Source organism: Cebus imitator, unplaced genomic scaffold (assembly GCF_001604975.1).
Source record: "Cebus imitator isolate Cc_AM_T3 unplaced genomic scaffold, Cebus_imitator-1.0 Scaffold344, whole genome shotgun sequence".
In the NCBI taxonomy this organism is placed as follows: domain Eukaryota; kingdom Metazoa; phylum Chordata; class Mammalia; order Primates; family Cebidae; genus Cebus; species Cebus imitator.
In genome coordinates, this window is record NW_016107659.1 from 1,050,525 (window position 1) to 1,074,766 (window position 24,242).

Consider the following 24,242-nt stretch of genomic DNA (forward strand, 5'->3'; position numbering starts at 1 on the left):
CCAGGATGGTCTCGATCTCTTGACCTCGTGATCCACCCGCCTCGGCCTCCCAAAGTGCTGGGATTATAGGCTTGAGCCACCGCGCCCGGCACTGCTTGTTTTCCTGACTCCTTATAGTAAAATCTAATAAATGCTAAAATCCCTGTGTGATTCCTTTTGGTAACTCAAAACTCCTTTTCCTTCCAACGATCAGATATTCATTAATGCTGCCCACTGGCCCCCGTTTTTTTCCCTGTTATAGCCCTTTCATGCTTTTGCACTTAGCTTAATTTTTTTATGCATACTGGATTGTTTACTGTTTTTAATCCACATCAAAACTGATATGGCTGTGTCCCCATCCAAATTTCATCTCAAATTGTAGGACACGTGTCAAGGGAGGGACCCAGTGGGAGGTGACTGGATTGCAGGGAGGTTTTCCCTATGCTGTTTTCATGATAGTGAGTTCTCACAAGATATGATGGTTTAAAAGTGGCACTTCCCCTTCACTCTTTGTCCTGCTGCCATGTAAGACATGCCTCACTTCCTTCACCTTCTGTCATGATTTTAAGTTTCCTGAGGTCTCCCAAGTCATTGAGTCAATTAAACCTTTTTACTTCATAAATTACCTAGTCTCAGGTAGTTCTTCACAGTAGTGTGAAAAGAAACTAATACAAACATACAGGATAATTAATGTTAGCAAGCCAGACTTTAGTAGATTCTATTACATAATAGTACTAGAATTTAGACAATTTCTATACTAAATTTAATGATGAATAAAAGTTCAACATTTATAGAATTTTAATGTCACATTGAAATTCTTTGTTAAATAACAAGTTCTCTACTTCCCTATCAGAAATGTACTACTTTTTCATATTTTTATACCTAAATAATTCATGTATTAAAGGCCTTAAAAATGTTATATATCCAATCATGTCAGCTGCAAACAGAGACAATTTGACTTCCTCTCTTCTCATCTGAAAACCCCTTATTTCTTTCTCTTGCCTGATCGTCCTAGCCAGAACTTCCAACACTATGTGGAATAGAAGTAGTGAGAGAGGGCATCTTTGTCTTGTGCCAGTTTTCAAAGGGAATGCTTCCAGGTTTTGCCATTCAGTATACTGGCTGTGGATTTGTCATAAATAGCTCTTATTATTGAGATACATTCCACCAATACCTAGTTTATTAAGAGTTTTTAGCATAAAGGGGTGTTGAATTTTATCAAAGGCCATTTCTGTATCTATTGAGATAATCATGTGGTTTTTGTCATTGGTTCTGTTTATGTAATGGATTATGTTTATTGGTTTGCATATGCTGAACCAGTCTTGCATATCTCAGGGATGTAGCCGACTGATCACAGTAGAAAAGCTTTTTGATGTGCTGCTGGATTCAGTTTGCCAGTATTTTATTGAGAATTTTCGCATCAATGTTCATCAGAGATACTGGCCTGACATTTTCTTTTTTAGTTGTGTCTCTGCCAGGTTTTGGTATCAGGATGATGCTGGCCTCCTAAAATGAGTTAGGGAGGAGTCTCTCTTTTTCTATTATTTGGAACAGTCTCAGAGGGAATAGTACCAGCTCCTCTTTGTACCTCTGGTAGAATCTGGCTGTGATTTCATCTGGTCCTGGGCTTTTTTTGATTGATAGGCTATTAATTACTGCCTCGATTTCAGAAACTGTTAGTGGTCTATTCAGGGATTTGACTTCTTCCTGGTTTAGTCTTGGGATGGTATATGTGTCCAAAGATTTAAGGCTATTAATTACTGCCTCAATTTCAGAAACTGTTAGTGGTCTATTCAGGGACTTGATTTCTTCCTGGTTTAGTCTTGGGATGGTATATGTGTCCAACGATTTATCACTTTCTTCTGGATTTTCTACGTTATTTGTGTAGAGGTGTTTATAGTATTCTCTGATGGTAGTTTGTATTTCTGTGGGATCGGTGATGATATCCCCTTTATCATTTTTTGTGTTTATTTGATTCTTCTGTCTTTTCTTCTTTATTAGTCTGGCTGGCTAGCAGTTTATCTATTTTGTTAATCTTTTCAAAAAACCAGCTCCTGTATTCACTGATTTTTTTGAAGGGTTTTTCTTGCCTATATCTCTCTCATTTCTGCTTTAATCTTAGTTATTTCCTATCTTCTGTTAGCTTGTGAATTTGTTTGCTCTTGCTTCTCTAGTTCTTTTAATTGTGATATTAGGGTGTCAATTTTAGATCTTTCCTACTTTCTCCTGTGGGCATTTAGTGCTATCAATTTCCCTCTAAACACTGCTTTGGCTGTGACCCAAAGATTCTGGTACACTGTGTCTTTGTTCTCATTGGTTTCAAAATACTTATTTATTTCTGACTTAGTTTCATTATTACCCAGTAGTTTTTCAGAAGCAGGTTGTTCAGTTTCCACGCAGTTGTGCAGTTTTGAGTGAGTTTCTGAATCCTGAGTTCTAATTTGATTACACTGCGGTTTGAGAGACTATTATGATTTCTGTTCTTTTGCATTTGCTGAGGAGTGTTTTATTTCCAATTAAGTGATCAAGTTTAGAATAGGAGCAATGTGGTGCTGAGAAGAATGTATATTCTGTTGATTTGGGGTGGAGATCTCTGTAGATGTCTGTTTGGTCCGCTTGTACCAGAGCTGAGTTCAAGTCGTAAACATCCTTGTTAATTTTCTGTCTTGTTGATCTAATATTGACAGTGGGGTGTTACAGTTTCCCACTATTATTGTGTGGGAGTTTAAGTCTCCATGTAGGTCTCTAAGAACTTGCTTTATGAATCTGGGTGCCCCTGTATTGGATGCATATATATTTAGGATAGTTAGCTCTTCTTGTTGCACTGATCCCTTTACCATTATGTAATGCCCTTGTCTTTTTTGGTTCTTTGTTGGTTTAAAATCTGTTTTATCAGAGACGAGAATTGCAACCCTTGCTTTTTCTTGCTTTCCATTTGCCTGGAAATATTCCTTGCTTACCAAGCAAATGGAAAGCAAGAAAACGCATGTGTTGCAATTTTAGTCTCTGATAAAACAGATTTTATCCTTTTGAGTCTATGTGTGTTTTTGCATGTGAGACAGGTCTCCTTAGAAATCCCCATCGCCTCAGCCCAAAATCTCCTTAAGCTGATAAGCAACTTCAGCAAAGTCTCAGGATACAAAATCGATGTGCAAAAATCGTTAAGTATTCCTACATAACAATAATAAACAATCAGAGAGCCAAATCATGAGGGAATTCTCATTCACAGTTGCTACAAAGAGAATAAAATACCAGGAATACAACTTACAAGGGTTGTGAAGGACATCTTCAAGGAGAACTACAAACCACTGCTCAAGAAAATAAGAGAAGACACAAACAAATGGAAAAACATTCCATGCTCATGGATAGGAAGAATCAATATTGTGACAATAGCCATACTGCCCAAAGTAATTTATAGAGTCAATGTTATCCCCATCAAGCTACCATTGACTTTCTTCACAGAATTACAAAAAAACTGCTTTAAATTTCATGGAACCATAAAAAAGCCCGTATAGGCAAGACAATCCTAAGCAAAAAGAACAAAGCTGGAGGCATCACACTACCTGACTTCAAACTATACTACAAGGCTACAATAACCAAAACAGGATGATACTGGTAACAAAACAGAGATATTGACCAATGGAACACAAGAGAGGCCTCAGAAATAACGCCACTCATCTACAACCATCTGATCTTTGACAAACCTGACAAAAACAAGCAATGGGGAAAGGAATGGTATGGGGGAAACTGGCTAGCCATATGCAGAAAACTGAAACTGGGCTCGTTTCTTACACCTTACACAAAAATGAATTCAAGATGGATTAAAGACTTCAATGTAAAACCTAAAACCATAAAAACTCTAGAAGAAAACCTAGGCAATACCATTCAAGACACAGGCATGGGCAAAGACTTCATTACTAAAACACCAAAAGCAATAGCAACAAAAGCCAAAATTGACAAATGGGATCTAACTATCTAAAAAGCTTCTGCACAGCAAAAGAAACTATCATCAGAGTGAACAGGCAACCTACAGAATGGGAAAAAAATTTTGCAATCTATCCATCTGACAAAGGGCTAATATCCAAAATCTACAAAGAACGTAAACACATTTACAAGAAAAAACAACGCCAACAAAAAGTGGGCAAAGGATATGAACAAACACTTCTCAAAAGAAGACATGTATGCGGCCAACAAACATGAAAAAAGCTCATCATCACTGGTCATTAGAGAATGCAAATCAAAACCACAATGAGATACCATCTCAAGCCAGTTAGAATGGCGATCATTAGAAAGTCAGGAAACAACAGATGCTAGAGACAATGTGGAGAAATAGGAATGCGTTTACACTGTTGGTGGGAGTGTAAACTGTGGAAGACAGAGTGGACATTCCTCAAGGATCTAGAAATAGAAATACCATTTGACCCAGCAATCCCATTACTGGGTATGTACCCAAAGGATTATAAACAATTCTACCGTAAAGACACACGCAAACGTATGTTTATTACAGCACTATTCACAATAGCAAAGACTTGGAACCAACCCAAATGCCCATCAATGATAGAGTAGATGAAGAAAATGTGGCACATATATAGCATGGAATATTATGCAGCCATAAAAAAGGATAAGTTAATGTCCTTTGCAGGGACATAAGGACATGGATGAAGGTGGAAACCATCATTCTCAGCAAATTAACACAGAAACAGAAAACCAAACACTGAATATTCTCACTCATAAGTGGGAGCTGAACAACGAGAACACATGGACACAGGGAGGGGAACATCACATACTGGGGCCTGTCGGTGGGTTGGGGAGTAGGGGAGGGATAGGATAAGGAGAAACATCTAATGTAGATGATGGGTTAATAGGTGCAACAAACCACCATGGCACGTTTATGCCAATATAACAAACCTGCAAATTCTGCACATATATCCCAGAACTTAAAGTATAATAAAATGTGTGTGTGTGTGTGTGTGTGTGTGTGTGTGTGTGTGTGTGTAGTTATATATCCTTTCTAAAATGTTACATTTTTATTATTTGAAGAAAATTCTGACCTAGTTCACAGATAATGGCAATGCATGCTCGGACCATTCTGTCTCTTTCTTGAAGTCCATCATTTCCAACTGCAATTAAGGAGTTGGTTACAGAACTAGGAAACAAGGAAGCATTCACAGTAATCATCTGTAACAGAAGGAATCAGAAAAAGAAGTTACTTTAGTAACACATTTCTTAAACCTATTTTGTTCAGACTGAGGTAGTTAATAACACAGAATAAGATCTAGACACCAATTTTAATCTTGTGCTTCTTCTGGATATTTCAAAAGATTAATACAACTAACAATTGACATAACAAATGTTAATAGCTGTTACTACGGAAAATGTGTTAAATTTTTTTCTAGCAGTACAGACTATAAATTCGTTGACCAAATGTTCTAAGATTTTAAATTACTGTAGAATAGGGACTAAATCTTAAACAGTTTTTCAGTCTCTAGGTAAGGTAAACCAGGGGTGACGACAGTAGTCAATAAACTACTGTACTATTACAATCCTATTTCTCCATATACCATCATCACCAAATCCTACCAATTTACTTCAATAACATCTTTATCGCTACTCCCCTATCCTCATCAAATTAATTGTTTGACTTGGGCCCCTCACTCTCACTCTGACTACTGCAACAGATATCTAATGATCTCCTTCCTCTCTAGTTACTTTCCCTATGTTGCTATTCCAGAAAGCAGAGTTCATAATCCAAATGTATTTTTAATATTTAAAAAATCCTGATGGAAATCTTATGTAATAAAATTGTATATGAATCTCACATTAAATGAAAGGTCTGTCAATAACATATTTGGAATACTGAAAATCGGTAACATATGTCTTTGATTTGGAAAACAGAAAGAAAATTACATAGTTAATTATTATTTCATAAATAAAGACTCTTTTGCAAACTAAGAATTTCAACATAGCAGGCTCCTGGAATGGAAATAAAATATTTTCTTTTGTTTGTGTGGTAATAAAATATTAGAGAAAATTAACCTGATCCAGATGGCACTGGATTTGTTGTCCTGTTGAAAAAACAAAACTTGCCGGACGCGGTGGCTCAAGCCTGTAATCCCAGCACTTTGGGAGGCCGAGGCGGGTGGATCACAAGGTCAAGAGATCGAGACCATCCTGGTCAACATGGTGAAACCCCGTCTCTACTAAAAATACAAAAAATTAGCTGGGCATGGTGGTGTGTGCCTGTAATCCCAGCTACTCGGGAGACTGAGGCAGGAGAATTGCCTGAACCCAGGAGGCGGAGGTTGCGGTGAGCTGAGATCGTGCCATTGCACTCTAGCCTGGGTAACAAGAGCGAAACTCCGTCTCACAAAAAAAAAAAAAAAAAAAAAAGAAAAAACAAAACTTGTGAGATAATACAATTAGAGGATGCCATATAACTAAATGAAAGATATACAGTTAAGTCTTACACAGGATCAAAAGAAAGATCTGTTTAAGTAGCTATAAACGGTTTATGTCATTTAAGCATCAATAAGAAACATTACAAAGTTCACCTGAAATTACAGAATACCATTCTACAACCATAAAACAAATACATTTCCAATAACCGTTGAATCTACAAAAGCGTTCATATTGATTTCTAAGTCAGTTTTTTTTTTCAATTAATTGAAAAAGAAGAAGAAAGGGAGAAGGAAGGAGGTATAGGAAATTCATCTTTCTGGGTGAAAGAATTCTGACATCTTATGACATTCGTCTCTTGCTTAATACTTTTTGATTTATTATTATTCTAAGGAGCTTACAAGAAAATTTCTCCAAGCAGCAAAACGCATGTAATATATTCTGTAAAGAGCTGGCTAAAAAAACAGGCAAAATGGTTTTTAGAATTAAGTCTACTATTAATAAACTATGTTACCTTGACTAAACCAATCCTCTGTGCCTCAGTTTCCTCATTTGTAAAATGAAGACATGTATGAACAGATGATTTCCAGAGTTTCAAGTATAAAATTCTAGATGTGTCTACTAAACATATACTTACTTAACAGATTGTGCTATGAAACAGATACATAAAATTTTTACAAATAAAATCAGTCTTATTTCCAGGGAAATACATGCAAAGAAACTCTTAAGTTGTGTGTAAATCACAGAATGCTTTCCTCATAAATCAATGAATGCTCCATAATGGAGAGGCCATAGAATGCTGTCACTGTTAAAACTGCAAAATTCAGTAATTGTTCTGGCATGACAGGACAGACATATAAAACAAATTAAAGATCATGACTAGGTAATAAATTTGTGGAACTGACACAAAGGCATTAGAGAAGCACTGAGTTATCTAAGGGGAATATCTAATATTTGAGCTGAGACTAGAAGACTGACGTAAGGTGAGAAGGGCTGGAAATGAAGAGTAGGAAGGAAGTAACAATTGTGGTGGCAGCGGTGGGTAGTTTGTCTACACATGGTGGCATAAGACATGACAGATAGAAATGGTTGGTTGGACCAAAACTGGGCTCTGAAGGCCAAAGTAGGCAAGTTGTACTTAAAACTCATGGGTCAATGTAGGTCTGGAAATCTCGGAGAAAAAGGCTCTTGCTCTGGCTTTGCCACTATTTTGCTATGTATCAAGGGCATGTGATTCCACCCAATGAATCTCTTTCAAATGTAAAATGTTTGTGGAATTAATTCCTTATTACATGAATAAAAAAATTATATATGAAGAAAATGACAGCTCAAATTAAGTGGGTAACAGGTAGAATTTAAATAAGATTAGGAAAAGAATAGTAACAACTAACTAGTAGAAAAATTACACTAAAAATGAGAGAGATAAAGCCAGGGAAGAGCTGCCTGCATCGGAATGGGGAGACAGAAAAAATTAAAAACATGGAAAAGAAAACAGCAAAAAGACAGAAAATTTCCAAATGAATGAGATGGGTAAAATAAGAGAAAAAGTAACATAAGAATTCCTTAATTATAGTGTAAGTTATCCTAAAGCAAAAAATGTTTTTCCTTATCCTTTAAGATATAGTAGACTAATACTTTTACTACAAATTTTAAGACTTTTTGGAATGCATACAAAAACAAACTTCAGTGATATAGTAATTATAGTATTGAACGTTAATTTCTATTGCAGGTTGAGAATCTCTAATCTGAAAATCCAAAATGCTCCAAAATCAAAAACTTTTTGAACAACTGACATGATGCCAGAAGTAGGAAATTCAGCATCTGATAGCTTTGCTTTCTGATGATTCAATGTATATAAACTTTGTTTCATTCACAAAAGTCTTAAAAGTATTATATAAAATTACCTTCAAGATACGTGTACAAGGTGTATATGAAACATAAATAAATTCTGTGTTTAGATTTAGGTCTCATTCACCAGATCTTATTGTGTATACAAAAATATTCCAAAACTCCAAAAAAATCCAAAATGGGAAATACTTCAGGTCCCAAGCACTTTGGATAAGAAATACTCAACCTGTCATTCAGTTGCCACGATTTTAGTTTGGGAAAAAAAAAAAAAAAAAAAGTGTGCTTCAGATACAAAAAGTACTAATGAAATTACAGTTTCTCTGGCCGATAAAGGCCACTGTTCGTTCAGCAAACGTGCTCTCACTCTAACCTTTTTAGCTTAAACCAAGGAAAGGCCCTGTGCCACAATTCTTCCTCTGATTCTATATCCCACTACCAAATACCAGCGATTTTCCTCTTCGACGATTCACAAATGTATGTGAGTCAACTACTCTGCATCTAAGAAGACAACCAAATGAAATGATACTTTTGTTACGGTGCTATTAAATTATTTTTAAGCAATTAAAAACTGAGCTACTTTAAATTCAATTTTAACTTTTGCAAAAATGAAAAATTGAAGTAAAACAATTACTATAAAATCCCAAGTTGAATTTATTTGTCTGAATCCATTTGAAATTGTCTTTTCTTCCAACAGCAGTCTCTAGAGCAGTGATGCTCAAAATGTAGACCAGGAAATTCTGAGGGTCCTTAAGATATTTTCAGAGATTCTGCATAGCAATAAAAAGACATTATTTGTTCTTTTTACCTTTATTTTCTCACAAATGTGTATTAAAGTTTTCCAGGGACTCCACCACATGTGTAATCATAACAGACTGAATGCAGAAGCAAATATGATAATCCAGCTGACTTGTATATCAAAACAAAATTAAAGAGAGTTGCAAAACTCTAAAACAACAGCACTCTTCTCATTAATTTTATTTTTTGGAAAATACAGACATTCCTAAGTGTCCATCAACCAATGAGTAGATAAAGAAAATGTGGTGTTATACACTATGGAATATTACTCAGCCATAAAAGCAATTGAAATAATGTTTTTTAAAGCAACTGGATGGAGCTGGCGGTCATTATTCTAAGTCAAGTTAACTCAGGAATGAAAAACCAAATATTTCACGTTCCTTTCTTATAAGTGGGAGCTAAACTATGAGGATGCAAAGGCATAAGAATGATATAACGAACTTTGGGGACTGGAGGTGGGGAGTTTGGGAGGACGTGAAGTATAAAAAGATTACATACGGGGTACAATGTACACTGCTTGGGTGATACGTACACAAAAATGTCAGAAATCACTACTACGTAAGTTATCCATGTAACCAAAAACCACCTGCTCCCCAAAAACTATTGAAAAAAGAAAAAAAATACAGTTTTCATAAGAATGTTGTTTGTATTTAATGTTTATTAAACATATTAATATATATTTTCATTCCTAATATGACAAACACTGACAAATATAACCCAAATAATCAAAAAAATTGTTCTAGGTTCTTCAAAAACAAATTTTGTTTTATCTTGAATTCTCAGTCAAAGAAGAAGAAAGAATTGTATAAATAAAAACCATACATTTTTAAAATCTGAATCTGAAAAGTCAAATTACAATCCTAGTGTAACAGTTCACCCATAACAACAGTCTCCTAATCTATCTCCAGTATCATTCTTAGTAGAATATCACATTTCTTTTAAGACTTAGCACATCCATTTGCTTGTTCCTTTCCATGCTCAACTGTGGGTACTATGCTCACCTGTGGGTACTATTACTAACTACAAGGTAGACAATTTTAAGAAAAGGGAAAAATAGGGAACCCTAGCTAACACAGGAGTTGAACAGTACATCATTTTGGAACATGTATTGAATTGAAAGGAAGGGGGAAAAAAAAGAACTAGAAAATTCAACTGGTAAATATTTTTAGATATCTTTGTGCAAACAAACATATATTTCATGATTCTCATGAAACATTAAGATGAAGTATGACATTTATCTCACTCAGGCTGAGTCCCAACCAAATTTACTCTCAGTTCACTCTCTTCCTTCCACCATTAGGGTATGAAGTAAAATAACAAAGCACTCCCTGAAGGCCTCTCAAGAGAAGCATTATGGTTTGTTCTTAACACTCAATCTTGGGGAGTTTAGGCTATGACCTTTTATCCTGTACAAGGGCCTGAATTGTTTATTGCAACTGCCCACAGACTGTATCCAAATTCATCTTTAAAACAATAAACTTCTAACTATTTGTGACATCCATTTGATAGTTTTAACTCTAAGTATGCAATTAAGAGAAAATCAGTATGGGGAGCAAGCAATCCTCTCTCTCCAGTAACTTATCGAAGCGGTAATTACATTTACATGTCTACTGGAGGAAGAAATATTCTTCACAATAAACATTTTATAAGAAATAATGTCCTAGCTATACCCAATCACATAGAATTTCACAAAATATTTATGTTTACCTCCAAGTTTAATGAATTTAATATATAACTGTAATAAAAATGTTTAATAAAAGTTTAGTTTTTAATCTTAATAAAGATTTCACAAAACAGTCTAATTTTAAAATGTAAACATAAAAACCATATATTTGCCTTTTACTCTCACCATAGAGCATACCTTTCTGACTAATCGAAGTGCTTGTGTCCTCTCTACCTCGTTGCTCTGTTGTATGTCAATGCACCTAAACAATACACAAAATATTAATCATTGATAAAATTCTGTTAACAACTTTTTGTATAATAATACTGCTAGATGAGACTCATTTTCACAATGTCAATATGGTATATTAAAGTTTTAGTATACGATTTCTCAGTACCAGCATATATTTAATTAATATCTCTAGTGTTAAATATGTCATTTAAAAGACCAATTTTTTCTTTTAAAACCTCAGGAAAGAACAGTAATTTATAAGACTGCATCTATTTATAAAGAAAAAAATAGACATAAAGTATAAAAAATCTACTAAAAAAATTCCCTTATCCATGATAAAATTCAGACATTTTATGAAAATTGTAAAGAACAATAGTTCAAGGCTGTTTTCATTTAATTCAGATTTTAAGCAGGGCTTAAGCGAAATTATGCACTATCCATAAAAATTCTATTTTACCAAAATATAATTTGAATTCTGAATTCACTTCAAATATTGATGTCCAAACAAATATCACCAAACTGACATTTCTTTGTAAAATTTATTAAATTATCGAATTTTGAACATCTTTTATTTATGTAGAAGTATAAGTTTTTTTTAGGCAGTTCATTATTCTAATCAATGCTTTATATATAGATAGTTTGCTATTCAAAAAGCATTTCTTCTATCTGAATACAATTAATCTAAGGCAATTCTATTAAAATATAAATGGACACAGAATTCCATTCCTGGCCATGATAGAGATGCGAGGTCCTGAGAATCCTGCCAAAAACTACCATAAATGTCCAAAAAAAAAAAAAAGAACTTTACAGTATAAAACAACTGTTCAAAGGGCAATGAAGAATAATCTCTGAAAAAAGAAGCATAGGTAGCTCCACATTCAACCAGACTTTTTCCCTGGGTGCATTTGTCAATCTCTGGCCTTATGGGTAGAGTCCTAACAGAAAGCAGTAATCTGGCTGTACTGAAAAGACATAGGTCTAACTACAGAACAGCCAAAGTAGCTGGCACTTGAGGGGTAAAATCCCTGAGAGAAGAAAACAGAAGTGAACTAAAATCTGCATGCAGAATTCTCTCCAAGACACTTGTCAACATCTGCATTGTGTAAAAGCAGAATTACACTCTAAAAAAACAAAGGAACAGAGTATAGACTTCAGCAGGAACACAGTACTCTAAGAAATGGGTTAGGGTTTAAGACGGGTTAAGGTAAAAAGATTCTGCTCAATAAACACTGTAACTTGAGATCCCAAATAGCCACTTCTAGGAGCAAAGTTAAATCTAAACTTTAGCAGAATCAGTGTAATAAGCCAACATTCTAGAATAAAACTTAACTCTCTTAAAAGGAAAATAACATGATCCTGAGACAACAATTTTGTTTTTTTGTTTGTTTGGGGATTTTTTTTTTCTTTTTCTTTTTTTTTTNTGAGACAGAGCTGGTGCCTCAGCCTCCTGAGTAGCTGGGATTATAGGTGCATGCCACCATGCCTGGCTGATTTTTGTTTATTTAGTAGAGATGGGGTTTCACCATGTTGGCCAGACTGGTCTCAAACTCTTGGCCTCAAGTGATCTGCCTGCGTCGGCCTCCCAAAGTGCCAGAATTACAGGCATGAGCCACCAAGCCCAGTCCCAACATTTTTAATACCAATGTTCAGATTCTATCAGACAATATGAGGCATGGTATAAAACAGGACCAAGAACCAAAAACTAAGAAAAGAAAATGGCACTACTAATAGAACACAGGTGACTCACATATTGGAGTTGTCAGAGGGGACACTTCAAAATAACTATGGTTAATATGCTAAATAGAAGAAAAGAAGAAATAAAGCAGAGACTTGAAATCTTTAAATAAAACTAAAATAAATCATAAAAAGTCATAACTGAAATTAAGAATTCATGAGAGTAATTTACTAGCAGGGTAGAAGATTTTTAATAAACGTAAGTAGAGAGTAGGCACACTGAAGTACAAAGATTCATCAGAACAAAAGGATGAAAACCACAGTAACGGCATCAGAAATGTGGGACAATGAAAAGTTCAACATGTGTACAGATGAGAGTCCCAGTCAACAGGGCAGAATATATAACAGAGGAAAACAATCTTTAAAGCAGCCAGAGGTAAAAAGAGATATCCCAAAGAAGCAACAAGAGAAGTTACTGTTCAACCATAAAAAAATAAAAGAAAGAAATCCAGAAGACAGTAATTGAAGCATTGAAAAATAAGTAAGCAGTAGTGAAAACAGCCTTCGAACATGAAGGCAAAATAGAGGGATTTACTGACAAAAGATGACTGGCAGAACTTAATATATCAAGGATTCATATTCCAAACTCTAAGACAACTACTAAAAAGAAGAAAAGACTTAATCGACAAGATACTAAAAGAAGAAAAAAATTACTTGTTATTTCAAAAGAAACAAAAAAAGGAAAAATACAAGAACAAAGAACATGTGTGACAAATAGAATACAAGGAGCAAAAGAGCAAACAAATTCCAGTATTAGGAAGCTAGTAATGAGAAGACAAACTCATAAATACAGACAAATAATTACAGTAGACAAAGTCCATAAGTCATGCACATAATAAACCACTAGACATAGTCTAAATACTCTAATAACAAGATAAACTTCCTCAAACTAGATATAAAAAAAAAAACCAAAACTGTATGATATTTACAGGGAAGGCACTTAAATGTAAAGAAAAAACAAAAGTAAAAGGATAAGAAAAGGTATACCATGCAAACACCAGGCAAAATAAAGGTGGTAATGTATTATTAGATGACATGAATACTCATAAAAGAAGTATTACTAGAAATACAGAGGGTCACTTTATAATTGTAAAAGAATTAAGCCCAATACGAATTGGGCTTAATTATTTTAGCAATTCTAAATATGAAAGTAACAACAAAGTTTCAAAAGCTAAAACAAGAAAAAGAAAAGTAAGAACATACTATATAGGTGAAAAAAACAAAACAAAACTGAGTCTATCATTTTAAAACATGCTGAAAAAGAAAACCCAGTCAGACAGATCCCTTAACAAATTCTAATCATGTAGAACAAACAAACAAAAAAAATACATTATCTTACATATATTTTCCAGAGAATATGAAAACAAGCCGTATTTCCCTAGTTGTTTTACGAAACAAACATACTCCCAATACTAAAACCAGACAAAGACTTTAGAAGAATAGAAAAATAAAGGTCATACCTCTCATAAACATAGGAGCAAAAATCTATAAAATATTAGCAAATGAAATTCAGTTGTATGTAAAAAGGACAATACATCATGAATAGTGGTGTATTTCAAGAATGTAAACTAGAAATGTAAAAAAAATCTAGTAAAAGCTTACAGAAACTATAAATAATGGTGAAATACTCAATGCTTTCCACCTGAGTTCAAGATCAAAACAAACTTGTCCATTATTATCATTCCTATTCAGTGCAATATTCTAACTCACGCAGGAAGGCAAGAAAAAGATTGGAAAAGAAGATATAAAATGGACATGGACATTATCTGTAATTCACAGAAAATCCAAAGTAATCTACAAACCACCAGAATTGAAAAATAAATTTAGCAAGTTTGCTAAATAAGAGGTCAGTATCTCCCCTTAATTCTTTTAATATTAGTAGCAAAAACAGAAAAGTGTAAGTTTTAAATTACATTAATACTATCATAAAAATATCTTAGAATAAACTGAATAAATATGTTCAGGACCTCTGCAAAAAAACAAACACTATTAAATACTGCTGACAGAAATCAAAATTTCCAATAAATAGATGTTTAGAAAATTAAATATTAAGATGTAAATTCACCCCAAATTAATCTAGAGCATCAGTGCAATCCCTACTAAAATCCCAGCAAGTTACGTGGATATGGACTATCTTATCCTAAAATTTATATGAAAATACAGGACCCAGATTAGTCAAGATAGTCCTGAAGAAGCAACATCAGACTCACATTAACAGATACCAAGACATATTTTAGAACTGCAGTACTTAAAACAGTGAGAAACTAGTGCAAGGACAGAAAAATACACCAACTAAAGAGGACAGAGAACCCGACAATAGACTGCTACTTAACTAACCGATTTACAACAAAGGTGACACAAATCTAGACAAGAAATGAAAATGTTTTTAATGAAAGGTGGTAATTTTATTGGATATTCATAAAGATAAATATGAATCATGACTTGACATCTATCTCATACCGTACATAACCATGAAATTAGATCAAATCAAATAAGATGGTTCAAAGACTTAAACATGTGTGAAGGAATAAAACCTTTAAAAGAAAGCATAGATCTCTTCCAAACAGACCAAAAAGTATTTTGGTTTTCACAAATTATGAACTTTTGTTCATCAAAGACCCACTAAAAGAGTGAAAAGGCAAGGCTTTCAAAGACAAGGCAAGGCAAACTGAAAGAAGACATTTTGAATACATGTATCTATAAAGACCCACATCCAGAAGACATCAAGAATGGCTACATAACAAAAAAGATAATCCAATTTACAAATGAGGAAAGGATAGGATAAGCAAACTTTCAACAAGTAAATGAAACGTGTTTACCATCATCACTCATCGGGGAACGCAAGTTAAAGCCACAGTGAGACCCCACAATAAAAACCACACCAGAAAGTATATAACTAAAAACTGAAAATAGCAAGTGTTGATGAGGATATGGGGGGACTGAAATTCTTATAAATAATAGAAGTATAAATCAGTGCAATCATTTAGCAAAGTATTTAGCAATATCTACTAAAACTAAACACACATGTACCTTATGACCCAGAAGTTCTAGTTCTACATATACCTAAGAGAAATTAGTGCATATGTCCACCAACAGCCTTCTGTAAGAATATTCAGGGCGCTTTATTCAGAAGAGTCAAACACTGAAAACAACCCAGAAAAGCTTCAACAGAATGGAATAAATTGTGGTCTATTCATAAAATGAAATATTACACAGCAAAAACAACAAAAAAATACATCGACATGGATGAATCACAAAGATAATAATGAGGAAAAAAAGAGTGCTGTATACTTGCAACACACAATACTCAAGAACAGGAAAAACTAGTATGCAATGAGAAAAGTCAGAATAATGTTTACAACTGATTAGAGGTACAACAGAGCTTTACTGCGATGCTGAAACTGTTTTAAATCTTGTTACTTGGTGTCTGTGTGTGTGTGTGTGTGTGTGTGCGCGCGCGTGTACAAAATTCATCAAGCTTACACTATAGTAAAAATCTGTACACTTTATGATAGGCATGCTAAAAACTCAACACAAAATTTCAAAAACATAAATAACTCTAGGAAATATACCTAGCTATTAAATAGTCCACTTTCAATTTTAGCACCTTCTGGAGAATACTGGAGTCTTGGATGAGGTATCGAAGTGCTCGTAGCCCTGCTGCTCGCACTTCTTTTGCTTCATTTAATAAAGCTAACCGCAAACTGTATGAAAACAAACAAAATATCAGTTTTGCTGCACAGGTCTCAAATACATGCTTACCAAATTATTCCTCAGCCAAAATATGCAAAATTTCTAGTCATTGATGGACTTCTATCTAAAAGCATTCTACATATATAAAAATTATTCACTCCAAGCCATACAATTTCATTTAGTGCTGCTTTTTTAAAAATTTATGCCTCCTAGTACATTTTTACCAATCAAGAAAATATTACTAAGTTTTTTCTACTTTCTGTACTTTATTTTATATAAACAATGGAAAATTAAATACGCCTTTTTCAAGCTATATGATTTGTGTCTCTAGAATCGAATATCCTCTCTCTGACTACCTGGTTCCATACCTCCCAAAGAATCACTGGTTTAAATCAATCATAAAAATAATTAATGCCCATAGTAGGCACAGACGTTTTTATATCAATTTTAATTCCAAAGAGCACCTCATAGAAATTATAAAACCATATAACATGCCTCTATTAGTGTGCATGGACAAATCAAGTAAGTCTGCTATAAGCACAAACTTTCTCTTAGGTAAGACCAAGAGTTACAGGTTCTTCTTGTTCCTGAGAATAATTTGAGAAATTCAGTCTGCAAACTTCAGATTTAATTTAGAAGTTTAAATTATAGAAGTCCAGGTATTTTTGAACATTCACTTTGGTGAATATTTAGCAATTAGAAAATATCACAAAGACTCACAAAAACAAAACTACTGTAGCTCTTAAATTTTTCTAATGTTCAAGCAACCATTTCTACAAAACCAAATATGAGGTGCTGTATTATCCTATTTCTAGTTTAAAATTACTAAAATTAAAATTACCAAAATCTGGAAGGGATGGGAGAGGGGAATAAAATACACTTACCAAATTATGATATCCTCATAGTTAAAACCCAGTTTTTCTTCACTGTGGCCAATATCACAGAGAAGCTGTCAGAAAAACAAAACAAATGTGTATTTATGTCTTGTATGTTTCTTTATATTTAAATAAATTATATATTTATGCTGGAAAATAATGTATTTTTATTTAAACTTTTTTTTTTTTTTGGACGGAGTTTCGCTCTTGTTACCCAGGCTGGAGTGCAATGGCGCGATCTCGGCTCACCGCAACCTCCGCCTCCTGGGTTCAGGCAATTCTCCTGCCTCAGCCTCCTGAGTAGCTGGGATTACAGGCACACGCCACCATGCCCAGCTAATTTTTTGTATTTTTAGTAGAGACGGGGTTTCACCGTGTTGACCAGGATGGTCTCGATCTCTTGACCTCGTGATCCACCCGCCTCGGCCTCCCAAAGTGCTGGGATTACAGGCTTGAGCCACCGCACCCGGCTTAATAACATTTTTTAAATGATTTTACTGTTCAAATAGGCAGCTTTATTTATATCATCTTATTTATATCATCTTTATATCATCATCTCATTTGACCTGCCAGTTTTTAAGTTTCTTTAATCTTTTATCTTTCCTGTCTTTTTAAAAACTGCTTGTTTTCTATTATTACATTTTCTTCCTCAAAAATTTACTGTTTTAAAAATGGTTCTTTTAATGACTACTATTAAGATAACATGCATTGCTAACTTATTACAATCTAACAAAAGGTATCACTTCACCATGTCCTCGATAATGCTAAATTTCACTCTCTCCCCTCACATTTCACTTGACAATTATCCTACCTTTTAAGAGCTATACCATATTACTGTCATTTTTTTTACAATATTTAGTCAATATCAATTTATATTTATTCACATATTTACTCTTGTCATTATTTGTCATTCTGATGGTTCCTTAATGGGATATTCTTCCTTCTACCTGAAGAACTCTGTTGTTGCTGTTGACTTGTTTTGTTGGTGTTTTAATTTTAGACCAGGTTGTTGATAATGAATTTCTTGGATTTTATTTCTCTGGAAATGATTGTTTTTATTTTAATTTTTATTTTTACTTTCATGTTTAAGAATATTTTGCTGGATATTTAGAAGTTTACGTTAACTGCTATTTTCCTCTAATGGTTTCAAGACGGCTCCCATTGTCTCAGTTGTGAAGTCTGCCATCACTGTTATTGCTGACGCTTTTGAAAGTCATGTCATTTCTCAGACTCTTTTTCTCTTTTTTTAGGAGACAGAGTCTCGCTCTGTTGCCCAAGCTGGAGTGCAGTGGTGTGATCTCAGCTCACTGCAACCTCCACCTCCCGGGTTCAAGTGATTCTCCTGCCTCAGCCTCCCAAGTCGCTGGGATTACAGGTGCCCACCACCATGCCCAGGTAGTTTTTTGTATTTTTAGTACAGATGGAGGCCAGGCTGGTCTCAAACTCCTGACCTCAGGTGATCTGCCCACCTCAGCCTCCCAAAGTGCTGGCATTACAGGCATGAGAGCCATTGCACCCAGTCTCTCCAGACACTCTTTAAGACATCTTTCTTTATCTTTGGTTTCCAGCAACCTCATTACAATGTGTCTAGGTGTAGTTTCCTTTGCAGCTATCCTGTTTAGGGTAAACAAAACTTCTTAAATCTCTGGGTTTATCTATTCTTGCAATTTTGAAAAATTATATACAGTATGTCTTCAAAACTACTTCTCTCCAATTCGCTCTAAACTCTCCTCTGGTAATTCAATTAAATATATGCCAGATGTTTTCATGTGTATTTCCATTTTATCTCAATGCTTCAACTGAATGTTTTCTATTAACCCGTCTTCTGTTGTGTCTAATCTTCTATTACATGTATCTAATGAGTTTTTAAATTTAGATACTGTTTATTCCCTTCTTGAATTTCCATTTAATCTTTTTAGCCACTCAAATGTGCTAATGATATTCATTTCACATCAGTTTTCTCCATATATCCTCTATGTTCATGACATGATTGTTACTGAAAGTAGATTTCATCTAATAAACCTGAATGATGTGGATCATCTCTGGATTTGTTATTAGCTATTTTCCCTTTTGTTCTAGTCATGTAATCCTGTCCTTTGGTGGCGCCTTAATCTTTGACTGTATATAAAAACTTGCAAAGATCTAATGGTGTTATCTGTCTCCACAGAAGGTTCAGCCTTCTTTCTGTTAGGCCACTAGATGGTGTTGAGTCCAGGTTGGGTGGCTGCCCTGGGAAGACCAGGTCTACCTCTGCTTTTTCCTTGCCACCTGAAGTTTCAACTGAAAGCCTATTGTTAAGAAACCTAGTCCAAGGAGAATGAAAAATTTATTTTGTCTTGCAAGCTCTTTCCCTGATTTTCAATTTTTTTCACTAAGGTTTTAAGTTTATCACCCCAGGTACCCCCAGGATTAAACAACTGAAGAACTAAGGGAATCTCCTCATGCTTGACGCACCCAGGACTCCAGCAAAACCTCTGTGCTGTTCTTTGGTCTTTCAGCAACAGTATTCCTGGGCCTAACGCTTGAATATTGTTTCCTGCCCGCACTTAATATCAGCAAATGTCCCCTGGGAAAAAGTTGTTGAAGCAGCTTACTTGTACAAGATTCTCCCTTTTCTGAAAGGTTGGCGCCTGCACTTATTGCTGCCCGAGCAGCTCGCTGCTGCCTTCAGACAAGTTTTCCTAATTTTCATTAAATGTGGTGGTGTAATACTGGTATATGTGGATGCCACCTGGATAAATATGTGCCAGTTTAATCTAGGTATGACTTTGGAGAATTGATTTTCACCTAAAAGTTAGGTATAATGTCCTTAATTGATGTATTGGGGCTAACTGAAATGGATTAAAGAGAAGGTAAATCATTTATTCAACACTGAAGACCAAGAAGGGTCTCCAAATAATAGTCTTTCTCAATATGAAGTTGTAAACATTGTAACCATACAATATAAACCAACCAAAGTGATAAACACATCATATCACATCTATGAGAAGAACAGACCCTAAGAAAAAGCTGACAATAGAAGTTCAGTACCTATTGGTAAGATATCTGTAAAAAATCCCTGTCCAATTTTTTCTTGAGGCAAAATAATAATAATAATAAATAAATAAAATAAAATAAAATAAATTAAGAGTCCCAAATAGAATAGGGTAGGAGACAGGATCAGAATAGCTGCTATCAAATATTGCAACACTGCTGATACTATAATACTGGCATTCCTTAAAATTCTGATATGACAAACAGGCGTCAGACTTTCAAACAATACAATTTTTTTCTTTTTAGTGTCTTGTACAGTGTTAAAGTAGTTAAAAATTTTAAATGATGAGTTTATACTTACATATTTAAAACAATAAGATAAAATTTTCTAAGTTTTGAGACAAGAGAAAACTTCTATACCTCTAAAAACCAACTATATACCTAAAATTAAAAGTGACATAACGTGTTAGTAAAAAATATTTGCAACAAATATGGTAAGAAAAAGGTTAAGGCACTGTATGTAGTTTGCTAGGGGCTACCATAACATATATCACAGATTAGGTAGCTTGAACAACAGAAATTTACTTTTACATAACTCTGGAGGCCAGAAGTACAAGATCAACGTACTGGCAGAGTTATTTTTGTTTTGTTTTGTTTTTTGTTTTTTTTCCAAAGTCTCTCTCCTTGCCTTACATATGGCTATTTTCTGTGTCTTCCTATGTGTTTGTCTGTCTCCTAATCTACACTTTTTATAAGGAAGAGATTCTATTGGATTGGGCCCACTCATATGACCACATTTTCCCTTAATTACCTTTTTCAAAGTTCCTGTCTCCAAATACAATCACATTCTGAGGTGCTGGAGGTTAGGACTTCAACATACGAATTTTGACAAGTCACAGTTCAGCTCATAACATTCCATCCTCACCTAACAAACTAATATAGATCCTTATAAAAGCTTGAAACAAATTGAGGAAAGACTTCTAAGGACCCCAAAGAACAGGCAAAGAAAATGTACAAGGAACTTACTGAAGAAATATAATTGACAAATAAATATGACATATATTCATTATTCCTAAAACCCAAATCATGTGAATTCCAAAGTTCTATTTGAAACTCACAAAAATGACATAATATTGTTTTTAAATATTATTTTACCAGATAAGAGGACATATTGGTAATGGAATTGAAACCTGAAAATAGTTTATAAAATAAATTGGAAAAATGCACTAGGATCAAGATCTACTTTGGGAGATTTATATTTTAAATTATTTTATTAGTATAAAGTAGGTTCAAGTACAAGATGCTGACATTATTAACAAAATTAAAGAAATGGGAATAAAATGTTTATAAAGGAGGAACTTTATGAAGCCATTAAAATAATTTATAATCATAAGAAAAAATATGCATAATCTATTGCTAAGTAGGGGGAAAGATCCTGTAAGATATATTTCTTAAAGACAACTTTTTGAAAAAAGTGTATACATCAAAATTTTAACACCAAAAATTTTTTAACAAAACAGAATCACAGATAATTTATTCTCCTCTCTGTGTTTTTGTGTATTTTATAAATTTTCACAATTAAACATGTATCACACAATCTAGGAATAGTTTATATACAGTATTGATTAACATACACAGAAGTTACGACTACTGACTGTTAATCTTCTCAATCCTAAAAAGTAGTATTTCTAACTACTCTCTAGGCTTAGAGAGGTTAGTATGACTTCCTAAGGACAAAGAGGTAATTAAGAGGTAGAGCTGGAAATCAGATCATACCAGTGTGAGTCCAGAGCCCACTGTGAAAAATAATACTATAATTTTGTATTGAAATTATTTACACAGGGTTGGGGTTGGGGGAGGAAGTGGAAGTAAAAAACAACTCAGTATTACCATCTTATTTCACTTCTCCAGTCTCAAATGTGGCATCAAGAGTTTGGAGAACTGCAGCCTGGCTATATATATATAAAACAAGCAAATTTAACTATTGTTTACTCCAGAACTGCTAACTAAAAATATATCATTAAAAAACCGCCCATTTCAAAGAATTAAAACACAAAAAACCACACTTTCACTACTTAAAATAATTATTAAGATTTCTCAGGTATTTCAGAATACTAACATTATCACTATGTGGTACCATAATTGAATAAGAAAGAAAAATATGATCAGCTTACAGTGTTATGACTACTTCAACCTTGGGAATATTCTAATATATATAATAGAGAAAAATTAAGGGTATTTGTTTATAGCAACATGTAAAATATTGTGCTTTTACTGGGAAAAAATGTTACTTTCTTAAACTATAATTTAAACATACCAACTCAACTGCTTAAAAAGGGAGTATTTCCATTCTTCTGCTACAGTAATAATGAATGTTAATAAAATGAAAGGTTGTAAAATTCTACAAATATACAAAGTCCTATCCTTCAAAGGGTTGGTTTCTCCCCTGTGTGTACCTGACTCTCATTTCCTGCATTATGTTTTTCCTACTTGCCAGTCAACCTTGTAGAAAACCACAGATTCAGAGAACACAATTTTCAAATCATCAACCTTCTCAGACCAGAAAAATATATGACTATTTACCACTTAACATTTCCTAGAGTTAGCAGTTTTAGTGAAAAAGTTAAGCATAATTCGAAAGTATTATAATCTTTAAAAAAAATGTGTACAACTTTTAAAAAGGTAAGGGTATCATTTTCTGATTATTAACGTCAATGCATTTCCATTGCAAGAAAAATTTTCGAGAAACTTGTCAAATCAGCTGGAAACTGGAAAATCATAAATAACTAAAAAGAACAATTATGGCAGAAACATAGTGTATATCATTAATTGGTGCCTATTTTTCAGAAATAGTAATAGATGTCAGGGCTATACTTTCAATAATGGTTAAATGGTTTTGGGTTGTTTCTAGGATTGGAGAAGGCGGCTTTAATCAGTCTTAAATGAAAATATACCTTTTGAATTAGAATTATCCCAACTAGCAATTAAACTTTGTATGTGTAAATAAATCCACATATATATTGGAAATAAGAAGTTAGTAACAGAATTCTAAATTTTGGATTATGAAAGAAATGTTATACATTCACTGTTAATCACTAAGAGTTCACATATAAATGTCAAAATATTGTAAGAATGATTTTGATACAAATTTCTTGTGATGACTACCTTACTAGTTATCTCTCACTTTAAATAGCCAAACCCTAAAGTACACATTAAATTCTTTAGCTCTTTCTCTATTTGATGTTTGGCTCTGTGTCCTCACATAAAATCTCACCTTGAATTGTAATAATCCCCATGTGTCAAGGGCAGGACCAGGTGGAGATAATTGAATCATGGGGCTGGTTTCCACCATGCTGTTCACATGATAGTGAGTTCTGTCTATGACCATATCACCCTGAACACACCCAAACTCTTCTGTCAGTGAGTTCTCATGAGATCTGATGGTTTTATAAGGGGATTCCCCCTTTGCTCAGCACTCATGTTTCTCTCCTGCTGCCATGTAAAAAATGACGTGTTTGATTTCCCTTCTGCCATAACTGTAAGTTTCCTGAGGCCTCCCCACCCATGCAGAACTGTCAAGTCAAACCTCTTTCCTTTATAAATTATCCAGTCTCAGGCAGTCCTTTATAGCGCTGTGAGAACAGACTAACACAGTAAACTGGTACCACAGAGAGTGGGGCACTGCTGTAAAGATACACAAAATGTGTAAGCAACTTCAGAACCGGGTAACAGGCAGAGGCTGCAACAGTTTAAAGGGCTCAGAAGAAGAGAGGAAAATGTGGGAAAGTTTGGAACTTCCTAGAGACTTGCTGAATGGCTTTGTCCAAAATGCTGAAAATGATATGGAAATTGAAGTCCAGGCTGAGACGGTCTCAGATGCAGATGAGGAACTTGTTGGAAACTGGAATAAAGGTGATTCTTGCTATGCTGTAACAAAGAGACTGACAGCATTGTGCCCCTGCACTAGTGCTCTGTGGAACTTTGAACTTGAGAGAGATGATTTAGGGTAACTAGTGGGAAAAATTTCTTTTTTTTTTTTTTTTTTTTTTTTTTTT

The 24,242-nt window shown here is 34.2% G+C and overlaps 1 protein-coding gene across 5 annotated transcripts in view; it reads right to left on the reverse strand.

Moving 5' to 3' along the window:
* The window catches only part of RICTOR (RPTOR independent companion of MTOR complex 2), a 138,441-nt gene that overhangs the window by 51,239 nt on the left and 62,960 nt on the right, over positions 1–24,242 (reverse strand). For all 5 annotated transcript variants that reach the window (XM_037730435.1, XM_017505887.2, XM_037730436.1 and 2 more), the window contains 4 exons: positions 17,224–17,288; positions 16,219–16,350; positions 10,880–10,943; positions 5,031–5,157 (listed from right to left, as the gene is read on the reverse strand). In XM_037730435.1, the coding sequence (XP_037586363.1) occupies positions 5,031–5,157; positions 10,880–10,943; positions 16,219–16,350; positions 17,224–17,288 (388 nt within the window). The remainder of the gene's footprint in view (positions 1–5,030; positions 5,158–10,879; positions 10,944–16,218; positions 16,351–17,223; positions 17,289–24,242) is intronic.